The sequence below is a fragment of the Psammomys obesus genome, unplaced genomic scaffold (genome assembly GCF_907164565.1).
Source record: "Psammomys obesus unplaced genomic scaffold, mPsaObe1.curated_primary_1811, whole genome shotgun sequence".
Classification (NCBI taxonomy): Eukaryota; Metazoa; Chordata; class Mammalia; order Rodentia; family Muridae; genus Psammomys; species Psammomys obesus.
In genome coordinates this window covers 48,468,432-48,487,746 of record NW_026585895.1, presented here as the reverse complement: position 1 = coordinate 48,487,746, position 19,315 = coordinate 48,468,432, and the positions used below count along the sequence as shown (strand labels likewise).

General features: G+C 52.3%; 2 protein-coding genes across 2 annotated transcripts; both read right to left on the bottom strand.

Annotated features, from left to right (window-relative positions):
• Positions 1 to 506: 506 nt before the first annotated feature.
• Positions 507 to 3,912, bottom strand: Bbln (bublin coiled coil protein). The gene is made up of 2 exons (XM_055600929.1): positions 3,676 to 3,912; positions 507 to 949 (listed from the first exon to the last, which is right to left on the bottom strand). The coding sequence occupies exons 1-2, from the start codon at positions 3,752 to 3,754 to the stop codon at positions 777 to 779; spliced, it is 252 nt and encodes an 83-aa protein (XP_055456904.1). The 5' UTR covers positions 3,755 to 3,912; the 3' UTR covers positions 507 to 776.
• Positions 3,913 to 6,707: 2,795 nt separating this feature from the next.
• Positions 6,708 to 10,597, bottom strand: Lcn2 (lipocalin 2). Its single transcript, XM_055600405.1, has 7 exons — positions 10,381 to 10,597; positions 9,761 to 9,897; positions 8,054 to 8,133; positions 7,814 to 7,933; positions 7,522 to 7,623; positions 7,022 to 7,048; positions 6,708 to 6,895 (listed from the first exon to the last, which is right to left on the bottom strand). Exons 1-6 carry the CDS (start codon positions 10,516 to 10,518, stop codon positions 7,029 to 7,031), a joined length of 597 nt encoding a protein of 198 aa, XP_055456380.1. The 5' UTR covers positions 10,519 to 10,597; the 3' UTR covers positions 6,708 to 6,895; positions 7,022 to 7,028.
• Positions 10,598 to 19,315: the final 8,718 nt, after the last annotated feature.

The window sequence follows — 19,315 nt, the reverse complement described above, 5'->3', positions numbered from 1 at the left end:
AACACTAGGTGTGAGTTCAGTGCCCTCGTATTGCTGGCCTCCAACCAGCTGCACCTCACAAAAGCCAAAGTAGGGCATGGAGTTAGGATTAGGGGTGTCCTTGCAGCTCTTGGTTCGACAAGAGCTAATCCCTCCTAACCCAGAGACAGATCAGCAGTGAAGGGGCCCATCCTTAGCACTGCTCTGAAGTGCCAGCAGGGACAACTAAGGCTACACGTGGAAGGCACCAAGGTTTACCGTCAGATCCTAGAGGTGGTTATCGTGGCGTAAGGGCCTAGCGGCCAGAGGGGTGGACCGTATCTCATAGTCACACACAGGTCTGTCTCAGCTGGGAGCCAGCTGCTAGAGGGCAGCACACCAGGGAGGGAGGAAGCCCCGACCTCACCCACACCCTCTGGATCAGAAATGAAGGTGGCTAAGAACCGCAGTCTTAGCCAGTCTACTCCATTTGCCTCCAGTGGCTATTGGGGTCCTTATCCTGGCACAAAGAGAAGAAGGGGGCAGTGTTGTGGGAGACCTCTTTAATATGGACACTCGGTCCTGGGTGGGGGAAAAAGAGACCAGGAGCTGGGAAGGCAGACAAATAGGTGAGTTGTGGGACCACACCTGGCTCCAGGAGGGATGGTGATAGGCAGTAGGGACTGGTCCAGGCAGGTAGACCACTGGGGCATCCGAAGGCCAGTACCTGAGATGGTGTCTAAGCCAAGTAGTATCTGCCCAGGCCAGAGCATAGCCGAGGGAGGCGAGGGTGGGGCCTGGTTGGGGGCTCCCAGCACCTAGGGGTTGGCATCACTGGGGGCCTCCCCAAGCTGTTGCTGGAATTCCAGGCGCGTCTGCCGGTTGGATTCCAGCAGCTCCTGGAGGCGAGCATGGAGGTGGTCATTCTTCTCCTCCAGGTGGTCCAGACAAGAGTTGATCTGATCCAACATGGAGTTGATGGCCGCATACTCTGGGAGGAAGGGAAAAGACAGAGGGAAGGTCTTGTGTCTCCTCAGGGCTGACTGATACAGTACACCCCAGTGTCCCCAGATGTCCCTCGAAAGGGCTTTGGGCACATCCCCCATCCCTTCTGACTCGCAGTGTTACCTTCTGAGGAGAAGTGAGGAGGTACCACAAAAGGAAAAGCTTCAAAGAAGTCATCTCTAGCACACCATCTTTTTGTAGGGTTAGTGTGGTCCTGGGACAGTCTGCCAGTGTCCTGGCTGGGTGGCCCTGCCACTCACCAAGCTTCCTCTGCATTTCCTTCTGTAGCTACCTAGAAGTTAGTACCCATGTTCCAGAGCTGGGCACTCAGTCTGCTCCAGGCATGGCCTGACCTCCGGCCCTTCTGTGGCTTTCTCTGCCTTCACAGCAGTGTCTAGAAGCTTCTAGACCCAGCGGCCTTACCCAGCCCTATCCTTGCCTCTCACACCTGCTTTGCCCATCCCAGGCCCTATGAATATACTAATGGCTCTTCCTGCAGTGCGTGGGGGTGGGGGGTGCTCTTGTTTCTCCCTCTGGGATGAATATCATTCATTTCAAGTCTTGGTATGGCTATCGCTAATGCCCCACACGAGATGGGCCTCTGTCCTGATCCTCCACCCTCCGCCATCTTCCTTCAGGCATTGCTGTGGTCATTTGGGTACTGGGCTGTCCTCCAGCCCACACTCTAAAGCTCTGGGAGAGGCAATGAGTCTTGTGTTCTCTGCTTCTCCCCAGTGCCCATGACGACACAAGCACTTACTGAATGAGTGAGTGAATGGATGAAAGAATGAAGCTCTGACTTTCCAGTCCCTGTTTTGCTCAGCTGTCTACCATCTAGAATTCATTGATCACAACAACCCTTCAAGGACCAGCCCAAAATACCTCCTCGAAGTCGTCCTGGCTCTCCTTCCTCTACAGCAGCTTCTGACCTGGCTCTTGGCAATGCTGTGTCCCTTAGGACCCAAGGTCTGGGTCCGTGCCCACTGCGGGACCCAGTTCTGAGCCAGCCCATGACTCAGAAACACTCAGCTGCCAACAGAGGGAAGTAGTTGGTGGATTTAAGGGGAAAAAAAAAAACCCGAGGAGGAGTGTTTGTCTGGGATATGAATGTATATGTGCCTGGCTTTGGGGGATGGTTCCTTCCCATCACCCAGAGAAGGGAGAACAGAGCCTCTGAAGGCTGCTGGATTTTTAAAAAATATTTATTTATTTAATGTATATGAGTGCTTTATCTGCACGGACACCTGCAGGCCTGAAGAGGGATGATCACATTATAGATGGTTGTGAGCCACCATGTGGTTTCTGGGAATTGAACTCAGGACCTCTGGAAGAGCAGACAATGCTCTAAACCTCTAAGCCACCTCTCCAGCCCGTGACTGCTGGATCTTAAAGTCCATCCCTCATGGCCCAGATCGGGAAACTGAGGCCTAAGAGGGAAGGAACCAACACAGTTTCCTATAGCTACTTAGTGATGGGGCCAAAACTCAGACCTGGAGGTCAGAGACCTTAGATTTGAGTCCTAGATCTGTTGTATCCCAGCAACTCCTCATTAGAACAGGTTGGAGACCCTGAGGGTTCCAGTACACGAAGAGCTCAGCTGGGGTCCAACCACAGCAAGTATTTAACGTATAGTTGTTAGGAGCCGTCTTTCCTATTTCAGACCCATCAGAAGGGCTGAGAGAGGAGGTCTCCAGGCTGGGTGCTATGTCCTGCATACTTCCCAGCCATTGTCCCTGCCCTGGGACAGATAGCCTCCCCCCCACCATCCCAGTGTTACTCAGAATTACGCCGCCTCCTCACCGAGACCCCTCTTGATGCTCCCACCATGGCTGCCAGCAGTGGCTGCACAAGCTATCCCTGTTCCCCAATACTAAGCCTGGTGACCCACGGCCTGCCTTCAGCTGCAGGGCCGAACCCAAGTGATAAAAATATTCTAAAACTGCTGGGACAATGGACACCGGTGAGTATGTGAAAAAGGGCAGAACTGGACAGCTTAAATGTGACTTACAGCTCAATGAAGCTCTTAAAACAAAAGCATACCCCATTCTTACTGCACAGTAAGTCCTGTCCACTACGTAAAGGCACCAGGCTTGACCGCACTAAAAATAAATAAACACAACTTGCAGAAGAACCCGGTACACTGGAATCTTAGAGCCTAATCATTTTCCGCCCCATTTTTCCTTTAATGCCAAAACATCTCAATACTGGAGACAATGTGCCCCACCTTGCGGATGAGTAAACTGAGATTCCCAAAAGTGCAACGGGAGGCTGTGGACTAATTCTTCCCCTAAGGACCTTCCGCAGTGCTGTGCATCCAACTCAGTAAGCAGGTCACAACAGCAAAGCCAGGTGGCTGGGGTGCTGACTCAGCACAGTAGGGCGCCCACCCAGCCAACCCCTCCTGCAGAGCCAAGCAGGACCCGCCCCGCTTCAACGCAAAAACTGAAGCAAATCCCAAACCGACAAGCGTCTCTGAAGCCGCCTCAGTTTCCCCGTACGTAACCAAGTACCGCAGCGTCCAGGGATCCATTCGGTAGTGCTCACCATCGCCTCCAGGGTGGCTGTGGAGACAACTCTAGAGCCACCCTGGGGCGGGATGGAACGTCTCTTCAGCCCCTTCCACGCCCCCCCATCCTGGCCCGATTCCAGATCCCAAGACCGTACCCCTGGCAAAGTAAAGGTCGCCTCAACAACGCCCCACCCCTGGGTCACCTGCTTCCCCGAAGCTGTCATTCTCGCCTTCCGCGCCCGCATCCACCGGCATGCCCAGGTCCCCGTTGGGGCCCGACATTGCGGGCTCGGGCGCCGCAGAGGCCACGCAATGGAACTAGGATGGAACTAGGCACGACTGTCGCGCAGAAGCCGGAGCTGGGCGGAAGGTGCAAGCAGCTGATGGAACACCGGGCCGGAAGGGTGGAACGCAGCAGCTCACTGGGGTCCGCCCAGAGCCCAGCCCTAAGGCCTCAACCACGCCCTTAATCCGGGCCCCGCCCCTCCGCCCCTCCTCCTCGCGCTTCCTAGCCCCTCCCCTCTCCTGGATGCTGTGCGCTGTGGTCAGCAGAGTGCGCGCTAGCACCTAAGGCCAGCCGGTATAGCTTGGGGCTTGTTTGAGGCTCCATCCTTCTGCTTCCTCCTCTCTGCATGGTCGGAATCAAACAGGCGGTTTCCAAACCCATCTGTAGCTTCGAGAACTTTCTGTTTGCAGCGCCTCTCCTCTGCAGTCACCATGAATCTTTCCCATCTCCCCCTGGTGCTGCAGAGATGACCCACAATGCCTATGCTATCTTGGCCTCATCACTTCTCTGGGGGCACTCAAAGGCCACACTTTGAGAGGGACCCCAGCCCTGGACAGCAGATGTAGAGCCAGTCCGTTTGACCCGTGCCGTTGGGGAGGCGTGTGAGGCTCTTCTCAAAGAGCGCCAGGGCTGTGTGTCAGGTTCCCCGTACAGAAAGGGCTTGCTGTGCTCTGCTGTAGGTGCTGGGGCCCTAGAACGTCTGTGTGCTAAATGGCCCTGCTTCTGGCTGTCCATCATGGAGGGCTTCAGGCTAAATAACCTCCAGCACTCACTCCCCCCCAACTCCATGCACGGGGTGGGGGGAAGGAGGCCTGTACAGAGTCACCATTCCTGACCACTCGTGGGTCTGACCCATAAGAGCAATCGGGCCAGGTCCAGCTCAGTGTCAGGGTGGTAAAGTGAGGGACGCTCACTTTACCGGGAGTAATGGCCAGGAGACCCCGTAGCATGAGCTGCTTGTTCCTAGTGTCACAGTGGCTATCCCAGAGTGCAAGATGTTCTTAGCTTCTTCCCCCAAACCCCAGGCGGAGCACAACCCTGTGGACACCATGACACTAACGCAAACTTGGGCATCCGGAGCTGGAAGAGAATACCTGCAAGCTGCCGTAGCTGTCCGGGTGTTGCAGCTTGTTAAGGTACCAAAGGGAAGCTTATCTGCGTTAGCCAGGAGGGAAACAAAGCCCTGCTTGTGCCACGAGAGCTTGACTTGAAGGGCTCGACAGGAGCAAGAGGCTATGGGAAGGTGACTTCCTAGGTCCAACACAAGAAACCGGAACTAGGCTGGAGAGATGGCTCAGCAGTTAAGAGCACATAGTGCATTAACCCCAGTTCAATGCCCAGCACCCATGTCAGGCAGCTCACACCCACCTGTAGCACCAGCTCCAGGGAAATTCAATGTCTCTGGCCCCCTGAGGCACTTAACACATCCGTACACACTTATTCACACACACACACACACACACACACACACACTATTAAAAGTTAAAAAATAAAAATATGGAGCCAGGCGGTGGTGGCGCATGCCTTTAATCTCAGCACTTAGAAAGCAGAGGCAGGTGGATCTCTGTGAGTTCAAGGTGAGCCTGGTCTACAGAGCTAACATCAGAATAGCCAAGGCTACACACACACACACACCTGTCTCAAAAAATAAATAAATAAATAGGTAGATAACTAGATAAATAAATAAACATAAAAAGAAGAGCTGAAGAGTTGGCTGCGTGGTGAAGAACACTGTTCCAAAGGACATGGGTTCAATTCCCTGCCCCGATATGGTAGCTCACAACTGTCTGTAACTTCAGCTGCAGGTGATCTGATTCCTTCTGGTCTCTATGGGAACTGCAAGTACGTGGTTTGCAAACGTACTAAGGGAGGCAAAAATCCATATAAATTAAATTAAATTAATATAAATAAGTAAAAAGCGGAGGGGGGTGTCCACGTCTTTAATCCCAGCACTTGGGAAGCAGAGGCAGGCAGATCTCTCTGAGTTCGAGGCCAGCCTGCTCTACAGAGAGAGTTCCAGGACAGCCAGAACTCACATAATGAGACTATGACTCAAAAGAAAGAAGCTGGATCTGCTGCTCAGACTGGAGTCCAGGAGTGGAGCATGTGGGATGCTTTCCTGCCTAGCCACTGGGGCTTTAACCAGTCGGCCTTAGACATACCTCTCAGCCTGGCACCTTCCTGGGGCTGGACACAGCCTCCTTCCCCCACATCCCTCCGATTTCAATGCCATCTGGTGAGCAGGGTCTCAGGTCTGTCCTGCCCCCTTTGGGACTGAGGATGGAACTGGTCACCACCTAGGCACACCCTTTTCTTCAGCCAAGACGGACGGGCGGGCATATGGGTGTGAGGTGGGAAAGCAGGGGCTCACTTGGAAAACCATGTGTTCTGACGAGAGGGAAGAGAAGTGGGAAGGCTTTCCTGTGGTTAATGTAGAGAAGCTCACAGCTGTGAGCAGTGGGGGACAAGGTCTTGTCAGTATGGAACAGGCCCGGCCTCTATGCACAGCTGCGTGCCCTCCTGCCCTGACCACAGACTCCCAGCAATCACAGAATCCAGGAACGGTCGCACTGAGGTCATGCCCCCTCCAGGCTCTTCCAGCTTCCCAGGCCTAGAGGCATTACTGCTGTGGAACCTGTGGTAGGTGGCCAAGAGCAAGATAGCCTTTGGAGGCAAAGGCAGGGAGACTCTTGCGCTGCTCTGGGGGTGAGCCAGGACTTGATGAGGGATACCAAGCCAAAGCAGCAGTTGAGTGTGGAACTGTTCTGTCTAGGGACTCGGGGAAGGTGGGGGCCAAAATGGTGGAGCTTGAGGGAAGGCTGGAGTTTTGTAGCCTTCCCTGGCCTTCTCTCTGAGGCCCTACCATCACACTGGAATGATATTGGTGTGAGCCCACCCTTTGCCCTTCTGCTCCTCATTGTTACGGGGTTAAAGCAGCACAGACTCAGAGAACTGGGGACGTGTTTATTTAGCAGAAGAGCAGGCTCCTTCAGTGGGGCAGCTTTGGGAACAGGTGGATGGGCAGGGCTGTCTGAATAAAAAGAGGTACCCAGTGCTCACTGCTATTGTGGCTGGTGGGGCAACCAGGTGGTTCTCTGGCAACAGGGAAGATGGGGCGGAGGGCAGACAGGAGGCACCTGAGAGAAGATTGCTGAATCAAGACACCACAGTTCAAGGGAGGAATAAAGACAAGCTGGAGAGCCCAGTCTGCTGTGCCCTGGCCTCCCAGCAGGCCCCTTCCTGTCTTGGTCAGTCATACTCACCGCCTGTTCAGCCATCAATGCATCGTTCTGTAGGAGAAAATGCTCATCAGAACAGAGTGGTGGGGGGGGTGCTCTCTGGCTGCCAGGAGCTTGGGGCTTCTTTGTGGTTGGGGCAGCAGAGGGACCCGTGTGGAGCAGATATGTCTCCCAAGTCATGGGATGGGGAGAAGCTCTGGTCAGCAAGGTTCAGGGTTTGGAGAGGAAATAGCCTTCGACTATAAGAAGGAGGTGGTTCAGAGCAGCAAGCCTGAGGAAGCTTGGACGGACATGAGCCTGGAATTCCCATCTGAGCATGTCCTGGGTCAACCGCCAGAAGGAAAACTTGGGGCTGAGATCCCTAAGGGCTCCCTAGAACTCAGGGTGTCCCAGAGTCTCCCAGATGTCAAAGCAGAGGATCAAGTCTTCCCTTTCTCTGGTAGGGTGGGTATCAGTCTGGACAGCTGGTCCCCCCGACCCCCACATCTCCACATTCCTTCCGACTCTCCCCAGTTAGCCATTACCGATGGGGACAGAGAAGACGATACGGTCATTTGTGAGGCCCAGAGAGGTGGCAAAGCTGGCGAAACGCTTCTTCAGTTCAGAAGGCAGCTCCTTGGTTCTCCCTGCAAGCAAGATTGCCACAGAATGGCCAAGAAACACTCTGTAAACATCACTGAACTAGCAAACGAGGCCTCAGACCTCTTTTCCTGGGAGGTCTGCAGAAGGACCACTCCTTGAAGGGGCTGAGACCTTGAGACCCCAACCCTGTGTGTAACCTGAACTTGAGCCCCTAAGGGTCAGGAGAGAACTCACCATACAGGGTAATCTTGAAGTACTCCTTGTTCCCAGCAGTCTTCTGGAAGAATACTATGGCAAACTGGTCGTAGTCAGTTTCAGCCACTTGTACAGTGTACTTTTGTATCCCAGGGTAACCTGAAGGCGTGAAGAACAAGGGATGGAGAAGGAGGAAAGTTCTCCCCAACTTTCATAATGGTTCTTCCCGTAATGAAATCTGAGTGGAGAGACAAGGACCCCAACTGATTCAGAACTCACTGTGAATGTTTCCCAGGGTGAACCGGCCAGCTTTGGAGCTTGAAACAAAATTTCTCTTCCAGTAGTCACAGCCCTGGTCCCTGCGGGAGAGAGAGATGGGAATGAGCAAAGATATGACCCAGGCTAGGATTCTGGTGTCCCATCCCTGTCCATCCAACCGATGAAGCTTCCCACCAAGCCTGACAGGAGGCCTCACCCACCCACCTTAGATGCACCTGGGCCTTTCCACTCTGAATCTGCCCAGCCTGACCCTGCTGAGACCATCCCTCAGGGTGCCCTGTGCCCTCTCCCGTTGCCTTTCCTGGGTGGCCTTCCCTGTACACACATAATCCAGGCCCCAGACAGTCTCCCTATTTTTCTCTGCTCCCTCTCCACCACCTCCCTTGGCAGCCCGCTCCAAGCTAAGCTCCTATACTCCTATGCTCCTAGCCCTTAGGCCAAATGTGAACTTTTCCCCACATCCCACTCAATCCCCTGCCCCCCCATAACTGAGCTCCCCATACCTGCCTTTCATCTACCCTTTGCTCTTCAGATATTTTACTCCAATTGCAGCCTACCCAGGTGTCTGAGTCAGTATCACACTACAGGTGCTGGGCCCTGGCTCCACTCTCCAGGCCCTGGCCCCCCCCACCACTGTCAATCTTCCCAATTGACTGCCTGACCTCACCTGCTTTATTCTTCCCATTGCAGTGACACCTTCCCCCATTCTGCCTTGCTCCAACTGAGCCAAGACTGTCCTTAGAGGAATCCCAGACCAAGGTCTGGCATAAGGCCAGGTGCTCCAGAGACTATTCCTCTCACACCTAGTTGCCCATCAACGCTTGCTCAGGTAGCCATGCCAACGGCTTCCTGCATCTTGAAGGCACAGCATCTGATATAGTTTCCCCCAGCTCCGCTGTGCACACTTCTGCTTCCTTCTGAGGCACGAGGAGACCACGGGTAGGGTTGAAGACTGGATTCAAAGTCCCTCCTTCCTCATGTTCTTTTTGGTGTGTGTCTGTGTTTGTTCACATGTGTGCGTGTGCACATGGCGGCCTGAGGGCAACTCTAGTGTCTTCCTCAAACACTCTCTACCTTATTTTTTTAATTAGAAAAATTGTTATTGGATTTGGGGATTTAGCTCAGGGGTAGAGCACTTGCCTTGCAAGTGAAAAGCCCTGGTTCTGGTTGTGTGTATGGATGTTTTGTTGGTGTGTATCTCTGTGCAACACTGAGGAAAGGTGCTTGTGGAGATCAGAAGAGGGTGTTGGATCCCTTGGAACTGGAGTTACAGACAGTTGTAAACTGCCATGTGTGTGCTGGGAATCAAACCCAGGTCCTCTGCAAGAGCGGCTAGTGCTCCTAACCACTGAGTCATCTCCCCAGCCCCTCCACCTGATTTTTGAAACAAGACCTGTCACTAAACCTGGAACTCAATAATTGGATTAGACTGGCTGCCCAGCAGGTCCTAGGGATCCTGACCGCACCTGCCAGGGCTGGGGTGCCTCAGCCAGTTTCTCTGTGTTGACTCAGGGGATGGAACTGAGAATTTCACGCTCACATGGCCTCCACTCAGCAGCCTGGGAGACCTTCCTAGCCTTCTCCCTCGCATTTTCTGTGGACCGTGTGTCCATCCCCCTTTTGACAGAAGACAGGACTGGGGGAAGAAAAGAGCAAGAAACAGATCAAGCCTTGGATGTGACAACGTGGGACGACAGGGCTTTTTACCTGAGCAGGATGGAGGTGACGTTGTAGCTCTTGTCCTCTTGCAGCTCATAATGGGTGCTGTACATTGTGAAGCGGCCTTGTTTGTCTTTCTGGACCGCATTGCCTGCCAGGCCCACGGCATACCATTTCCCCTGGAACTGTAAGAGGCTAATGACAGAGGGGGCCAGGAATGCTGCTGCCAGGAATGGTGAGCTCCTCCTGCGCTGTTCCTGTTGGTATCTCCAGGCAACCCCAGCAGGAGGGCAGCAGGGTCCCAGGGAGGAGTTAGGTTCCTCCAAGGCTAGACAAGACCCTAGGTGGAGTTAGCCTTGAGTTGGCAGGATGGGGTGGTCCTGGGAGAGGGTGAACCTCCATTTCCTCCTCAGTGCAGCGTGACTGAAAGAGATTCCTGCCTTACCTGAACAATAGAGATTTGGGAGAGGAGGTCGAGACAGAGCAGAATGAGGTGTCCCTCCCACTGGGACTCAGGGTGATGGTGAGCTGAAGCCTGAAGCCTGGACCCTGGACTCCAGGCATCCTAGCCATCCTACCCAGTGCTGCCCGTGAAACCTTTGGCTTCTCCTCCCTTCTGCTCCCCGTTTCTCCTGGCTCCTCCTGCAGCAGCCCTTCCAGGCCCCTACCTTATCGTGCTGGAAGTTGGGCTGCAGGGAGACCTTATCCAGAGATGGGGCAGGGATCAAGTTCTGAGCTGGGTCCTTGGCCTGGTTCTGCAGGGCCCCAAGCAGGGAAAGGCCCAGACACAGGACACCAAGGGCCATGGTTTCAGCAGTTGCTGGGTCCAGTATGTATTGGAGGAGGAGGAGGAAGGAGGGAAAAGGACTCTCCAGGGGCCCTCTTTATGGGTCACCTGGCTGCCAATCGTCCCGCTGGGTGGGGTAATCCATCATTTACCAAGTCCAGCAAGCGTGAGGCAATTGCCAGCACATCCTGTTGAAATACTTGGCAAGATATCTGTCCTTCTCTGCCCCAGGTCAGGATTGTGCAAGGTTGAGCTACTCCAGGAAGGGCTGCAGGGGACAGGGACAGGAGGGACATTCATTCGTAAGCTCAGGACTCTGACAGGCACTAGGCCACTGCCTGTGGGGTCAGCAGCTCAGATCTGGCCGCTCTCCCTACCCCTCTGACCCCCTAGAAGTCCTAGCTCACCAGAAACTCAAGATGGTATGTGTGGCAGAGGCCCCTCCCTGCACCCACACCCACGTAAACCAAAAATGTGCCACTCAACCAGACCCCATAAAGTTTCCTGGTTTAAAAAAGGGCGGGGCATCTGAGAGTGAATGTTTTCCACTTGGAAGAATGGGACACCCTGTTCTGAGCCTGCCGAGCTCAGACTTGGTCCTGGCTCAAGGTGAGGTGTCCAAAAGACTAGCGTGGGAGGGTCCAATACCTTGAACCCCTTCACTTCCCCATGACCCCACCGCCATACGGCAGCAGCTCAACTCTCATACCCCCTCCCCAAATCCTGTACCACACAGTCCTTGCTGTGGCTGCTTTCAAAGCCAAGGGCTGCAACCATGGTGCCAACTTGCCATGGAGGAGAAGGGGATCACATGATGAGAACACCAGTCCCTCAGGAAACATCGGTACAGGTCCACACTGCCCTGTGAGCTCCAGCCATGTTGGATCAGGAGGCCGGGTTCCACCTGTCTTTAAGAACTCGTCTTCCCTTGAGAAGACATAGCTGTCTTTGGCCATAGCCTTGAGCATGGTAGCCTAGTGGCCCAGCCTCAGGGGGTCTCCCTCCGGAGCTGATTCCAGCCTAGTCCTGAAGGAAGCCATGTCCTCACTGGGGGGCCTGGCCAGCATCCATGGAAGGCAGTGATGGGTCCTAAGTGCTGTACTCTGATCCCTCTGAGGTGGCTTGCTTAGACGCTGATCTGGACATCTGACCTGAGGCTGAACTCAAGTCCTTTGGCCCTGCACAGGACAGAAAGGGCCTGTTGATCTACCCACTTATGCTCCTGACCTTCCTCCTCCCCCCACTGCCACCTGAGCTCTGGAGTGGTTAGCCCTGAGGGAAAGAGCCTAGAGGGGGATCTTAAGCTGATAAGCAGGATGGAGCCTCACCCTGCCCCTGCCCCCCTCCGCACACCTAGGATGCACCCCCCCACCTCCATGCCCCATGAGCTGGGGATGTAGCTCAGTGGTGGAAGGTTTGCCTAGCATGTGAGAGCCCCCAGGTTCTATCTCCAACGGCATTAAACAAACAGACAAAAAAAAAAAAAAAAAAAAAAAAAAAACCCACAAAACTTTCCAATTTACTAAACACATTAGTTTAAAAGCTATCTTTGAGCCCAGCAGTGGTGGTGGCATGCTTTTAATCCCAGCGCTCGGGAGGCAGAAGTAGGTGAATCTCTGTGAGTTCGAGGCCAACCTGGTCTACAAAGTGAGATCCAGAGCAGCCAGGGGTACACAGAGAAACCCTGTCTCAGAGAGAGAGAGAGAGAGAGAAAAAAAAAAAAAAGGGTGGGAGGGGAAATGGCCTAGCTCAGGACCCTAGCTGTTCCAGGTACTTGTTCCAGGTACAAGGCACCTGCACGCTCCGTTGATGCCTGCTGTGTGTACCTTCCCCAAAGGAGTCTGCTAGGTCTCCTGACACCCACCGCCCCACCAAAATAGGATCCCATATAGCCCTGGCTGGCTTCAAACCCCCTCTGTAGCCAAAGATAACTTTGAACTTCTCGTCCTTCTGACTCCAGCTCTCATCCAGTCTGCTTCCTTCCTTCCTTCCTTCCTTCCTTCCTTCCTTCCTTCCTTCCTTCCTTCCTTCCTTCCTTCTTTTTCCTCCTGCTTCTACCTCTATAGTGTTGGCACGTGTCACCAACCATGCCAGCTGTCCTATCTGTCTGTCTGTCTGTTTATTTATTTATTTAGATACCAGGTCTCCATTGTGTAATCTGGGCTGATACTGAATTTAGCAGCAGCACGAAGTCTGGGTTTTAAGCCTAGAGAATTTAGCTTCTTTACAACCTCCACCCAGGTCTAACCCTAGGTTATGGCATCTTAGGAATCCAGTCGCCCTGATCTGGTTTCCCTGAAGCAGGAAAGCCTGGCTTCGAAGGGCTGGAGCTAACGCAGCCCCACCCTCCCACCCCAACCTTGGGCCTGCTTGCAATGTGCAGGGCCACCAATTAGGCTTCTCAGAGCCAGGGCTGCCTGGGAGGAGCCCTGAGGCAAGAGAGCCTGCTGAGGATTTAGGAATACTGGTCAGTGGTACAGCACTTGCCTAGTGTGCCCAGGGTCCGCAGCTCTGCTAAATAAATAATAAATAAATAGGCCCAGGTGGCCCAGGAAAATGGTAATGTCCCGGGAAATGTTAATGTCCACAGATGGGTCCAGTGGCCTCTGCTCCCAGTTACTCCTGTGGGAAACAGTGTCCAGCGGGAAATGCTCACTTCTCCAGGACCTTGACTTGAGTCTCTGTTTCCAGAAGTGTTTTCACACCAAGAGGCTCCAGGACCTGGAGGGCCTCCTGGCTCCTGCCCCTTCCGTAGCCTGAAGAAAACCCAGTAATATTCAACCCACGCCCCTAGCACTGGGTACTCAGTGAAGATCTAAAATTTACCCAGGTGCCCTTTACCATAGGATGAGTAAAACAATGACGGTTTGTCCTGTAAGCAAACAATTTCCTCCAGATACCCAATATTTGCTAAATGTCAATCAGTCAACAAACTGCCTAGCTGGAATTTCCCAATTTACCTCGCTGTAACCCTAAATAAAAAGCCTCCTCCCCCTGAGCTCGAGGCTCTACACTCAACTGCTGCGTCAGTGAGGGGTTAGGGCCAAGCTGGAGCTTGTCATAAAAAGATCCTACTGCATTTGCATTGCAATCAGCTCTTTGGTGGTCTTTGGGGTCCACGAGACTTGGGCATAACAGTCATATAACTGAAAAAAATCTTACTGTCTCTCTATTTTTATTTCTTACCTCTATTTACTTAGAGACAGAGTCTCATGTAGCCTAGGCTGGCCTTGAACTTTCTATGTAGCTGAGGGTGACCTTGAACTGCTAATTTCTAAAAAAAAAAAAAATATTTCTTATTTTATTTATTTATTTGGTATTTTTTGAGACAGGGTCTCACTAGGTAGCCTTGAATGTTCTGGAAATCACTAGGTAGACCAGCTGGCCTTGAACTCACAGAGATCCATCTGTCTCTACCTCCCAAGTGCTGGAATACAGGTGTGCATATCACATCGGGCAGGTGTACATCGGGCAAGAAAATAGCTCTTAAACTGGGCATAGCAAGACACTGTCAAAAAAAAAAAAAGAAAGGAAGGAAGGAAGGAAGAAAGGAAGAAAGGAAGAAAGAAAGAAAGAAAGAAAGAAAGAAAGAAGGAAAGAAAGAAAGAAAGAAGGAAAGAAAGAAAGAAAGAAAGAAAGAAAGAAAGAAAGAAAGAAAGAAAGAAAAGAAATGTATCTTCCCCTTTAGCAACCACCAGCTGCCCACAGATCCTTGGGGAGGGGTAGGACCTTATGAGCCTGTTCCTCTGTACTCCTGGTTTTTATTCCAAAGCATGCATGCCTATGCATGTGAGACAACCAACAGGCCCACAGGTGCGGGTCAGCCCAGGAGGCAGGGCGATGCAGCCCGGGAGGCAGGGGAGTGCATGTTGGAGTGGTTAAAGACTAGGTGCCTGAAAGCATGTCTCTAACTCCAGAACCATGGCACCAGGTCATTGCCTAGAGGACCCCTGGACGCTCTGAGAGGAGCGAGAGCATACTGTCTATCCCACTCATCCCAGTGGTCTCAGTGGCTGAGTCTACCCTGGGAGAAGAGGCATGGGTGAGTCTCTGACAGGCAGTACCGATGGGGCAGGTTCCACGGGGCCAGTGTGTCTACCTTTACAGAGAGCTGACCTGAGCCGGTGAGCTGGGCAGGGAAGGTGGCACAAGGAACAAGGTAGAGCCGTGTTGACAAGGGCTCCCAAGATCTTGGCCTTGGCCCGGGCACTTCTTGGAATCCTTCTCAGGAGCCCACATTAGGGCTTAGGCCACGGTGTCCACCATCCCCCATGGCTCTCAGGACACCTTTCAGGGTGGAACTTCCTGTATTGGTGTGGTGGACAGACAGAGGACATAGGACTGGGTACCTCACTCTGGACCCAGGGTCCCTCAGGCCTTGGGGGTGGGGTTATACACCCAGGCACCTTGAGATTCTCAGCCTTGTCCGCCAGAGGCAGGTCCCCCTCCTGACACCGCTGGGTCTCCTTGTCCATGTCACTTCCCCCATACTCCTGGGTTCCCTGGATTGAGCCCACTTCTTCCCTGCTTCCTATGGCCTCCCATGGTGGCCCACCCCTTCCTCCACACTTGGCCTCCTCTCAAGAGCAAACTTTCCTAACAGTGTATTTCCTGACAATGGCTTCTGCAATTGGGAAAGACTGAGTTTCCCAAATTACTGTAATACAACAAATTACTACATTTGTTGTCTTAGAATCACCTCTTCTGAAAACCTCCTGCCTGGGGGTTGCCTCCCAGCAGCCCACGAAGTCAGGAGGGGCAGGAGAGGAGAAGCTTGCCAGGAATGGCTGGCGAGAATCTTACAGGGATCATACACCCTGGGAACAGCCGAAGGCTAGTTCAACTCTAACTCCAGAGAACAAAGACTATATAGGCTTAGAGACGGGGGTAGGGCACTCCAAGAATAGGTGAACGTAATTGGTTGGAACGTAATTGGCACTTCAAGATGCTTGATTTGCATTATACAGCGTGCTCCTATCAGAAGAGTAGAATGTCAGTGCTTAATTAACATAGGCACAGGGAGGGCGGAGCTGCCAGGGAGCTGGGTCAGAGGCCGTACATCAGGGTGGCTAGGGGAAGCTGTATCTAAAGGCACTCTCCAGATGAAGTCAGGCAGAGAGCAGGGGACCCAGCCAAGGGGAGGTTGCTCTGAGCTTGTCATGGCTATCTGGTCCAAGCAAGAACAGCAACCTCAACCAGCAGGGTGCCTCCAACAACGGAAGTCCAGAATCAAAAGCTCTAAGTGTACAGGGGCTAGGGATATGGCTCAGTGGGTAAAGCACTGGCTGTGTAATGATGAGGATCCAAGTTCGAATCCCTAGGAGCCACATAAAATCCAGATGTGGTATCATGTGCCTGCAGTCCCAGTGTTCCTGTGGTGAGATGGGAGTTGGAGAGAGGGTAAAACCTCAGAAGCTCACGGGCATGCCAGCTGGCATAAACAAGGTGGGAGGCAAGGACTGACTCCCAGGCTGTCCCCTGACCTCCACAAGTGTGCATGTGCTGACATTCTCACACACGTAACACCCCCCCCCCCGAAAAAAAAACACATACATTTGTACACAAATGTAAGTAAAATAAAATAGCCAGGCATGGTGGTGCCATCCCAGCACTCTGGGAGGCAGAGGCAAGCGGGTCGCTGTGAGTTGTAGGCCAGCCCGGTCTACAAAGCGAGTCCAGGAGAGCCAACGCTACACAGAGTAACCCTGTCTCAAAAAAAAAAAAAAATATATATATATATATATATAAATAAAAATAAATAATCCACTCCATTGCAAGTGTCATGGCTCACACTCATCATCCCAGCACTGAGGAGGTGGGAGCAAGAAGATGGCCATGGGCTAGAGGCCAACCTGCGCTACATAGCAAATTCTAACACAGTGTTGAACGCAGCGTGAGGCCCTATCTCCGAAAGAAAAACAGAGAGAGAGAGAGAAGGTAGGAAAGGTGGCTGGTTCACTGCTTGCCACTAAGCCTGATATCAATCTCTGATATCAATCTTGAGTTCAATCCCTGGAACCTTCACGGTAGAAAGAGAGAGCCAACTCCCAAAAGCTATCCTCTGATTTCCAGTGTGCTAACTTCACACACACACACACACACACATACATAAAGAGATACATACTTTTTTTAAAATGTAATTTTTGTTTTGTTTTATTGAGATAGGGTTTCTTCAGTGTAGCCTTGACTGTCCTGGACTCCTCAAAATCAGAGATCCCTTGCCTCAGCCTCCCAGAGTGCTGGGATTATAGGCATGCACCACCACGCCCAGCTTCTTAAAAATGTAATTTATTTTGTGCTAGACTCAAGGTCAGGGCTTTCTCCTTCCATGGTCCCAAGAATCAGATGTGTCTATCATCTTCCAGCTTCACTTACCTGGGGCCCGACATCATCTTTTCTAGGTGTGGCCTTTTCTAATCTCCCTGTACCCATCACATTTCATTTCTATTCTGAAACATCTGACAGTTTAAAGGAGGAAAGGCTCACTGTGTCTCATGGTGCCAGCCCATGACAGCAGGGAAGGTGCCTCTGCGGAGCTCATAGCAGCCCTGACAGGGATGGAGGCTATCACAGGCCAAGGCAGAGCACACAGTGGGAACCAGGGACTCCATAAAAATTTCCAAGGTCTGCCTTAGACTTCTTCTGAGCAACGGTCTGACTCTAGCCCACAGCTCCAAAGTCACAAGTCATTCAAGCGCACGTCAAGTTCTGCTCTCTTCGTAGAGCGCTCAGCACGTTAGCCACCCAGAGGGCTCTGCCTGCTTTCTGGGGCTCTGCGGGTTTCCCTCACCTGAGTTGTCCCTCAAGCTGTATGTAAACTGTCTCACCCAGGAGCTAGGGAGGGTCTGGAGAAGATCCTTCCCAACTTACTTCTGTAGTCCTCTGATGGCTTAGAGCTGTGGGCCAGAATCAGACAGCTGGCCCAGGTTAGCTTGAGGTGTCCATCTTCTGGGGCCAGAGGACATTAAAGAGGACCCATCTGAAAATCAGTCCATGCTGAACAGCAGACTGCACTTTAAGGGACCGCCCCTGGACACACCAGCCCGGAAGCAACAGATTCCTAAGGACCTGTGGGATTCACAGTCCATAGGTACTTTTGGCTTTAATTGTGTATATACAGAAGGCTTCAGACAGCCTGCAATTCAGCACTTAGGAGGTTAGAACAGGCAGACTGATCCAGGCCAGCCTGGGCTACAAAGAGAGCTCCCATCTGAAAGCAAAATAAAACAAAGGCTGGAGGGATGGCTCGGTGGTTCAGAGCACTTGCTGCTCTTGCAAAGGAATGGGTTTGATTCCCAGCACCCATGTGGCAGCTCACAACTTTAAGTTAGTTCCAAGGAATCTGATGGGCTCCTCTGATCGCCTCAGGCACCTGCAGGCATTTGGTGCATATAAACACACTCAGGAACACACATACACACATGATTAAAAATAAAAATAAGGACTTGGAGAGATAACTCAGCAGTTCAGAACATTTGCTACTCTGGCAGAGGTCCTAGCTTTGATTGCCAGTATAGCAGTATGGCTCACAACTGTCTGTAACTCCAGTTTCCGGTGATCAGATGCCCTCTGCTGGCCGATGCAGGTACTGCAGCACGTGACAGACAATGCAGGCAAAATCACCCATAGGCATAAAATAAGAATATACAGATCTTTAACCAAATGGAAGCATATAGTAAATAGTCTTTATCTATATCTATCTATCTATCTATCTATCTATCTATCTATCTATCTATCTATCTATCTATCTATCTATCTATCTGAGACAGGGTCCCACTATGTAGCCCTGGCAGTCACTATGTAGACCAGGCTGGACCCACATTCACAAATCCTCCTGTCTCTTGAGTGATGAGATAGGTGGGCTTCTTTCAGTCAGCCTAATTCTTTTGAAAATCGGCTGTTGAGTGGGTTCTGTGGGGGAGGACACGAGGGTAAGGACCTCTGGAGTCTTAGGGTGGAGGCCCAGGAGGCACAACAGAGTGTGAGTGGGCTCCTGGGCACCTACCTAGCCACCCAGACAGGAGCAGAGGGGGAGGAAGAGGTCGAGAGAATGGTTGGTCTCCTCTGAGACAGGGTGCAGGGCGATGTTCCAATTGTAGAAAAGCAGATGGAAAGCCAGGCCTGGCGACAGAACAGGCTGACCTGAGGCCACAGGCTGAAGATAAATGATAAGAGACTGGTTTCTCACAGCTCTGGAGGCTGGGAAGTTCAAGAGTGAGATCTCATCAGGTTTGGCGTCTGGCCCTTCCTCACAGTTGGTACTGTCCAGGATCCTTGCTTCTCAGAAGACAGAGAAGGGCCAGCAGTCTAGGTGGCTCCCTGGGCCCTTCGGTAGAAGTGCCAATTCCGTTTCTAAAAGCTGACTGAATTACCTCCTAAGTGACTAAATAATGATTATGACTGCTCTGGCCTTAAGTTTCGGTTTATAGATTTTGAGGGACACAAAACATACCAGCCACATTTGAGATGGGTTTTCCCTGGCCATAAGGGAAGAGGCTGTGCTTACTTGTCACATCCTTGGATGAAGCACACTAGGACCAGAATTCGGGGAGGGAGCAGAGAGCAGACAGAGAGAAAGGGTAGGCGAGGGGAAGCCTGGGAACTTCTCAGGAATCATTTGATGCCGAGAGGTAGACAGGAAATGGGTCTCTCAGCCCAGACTAAGCCTCAGCTTCCCATATTGTGCCCTAAAATTTGGTCAGTTTGGGGCTTCTAAGGCTCCATTTTCTTGAGTGAGTGGAGCCACGGCTGATTCCTCAGCCTGAGGTCCCCTGGGCATTGAGCAGGGCTGTGCCCCGTGCTGGCTACCACTTGAA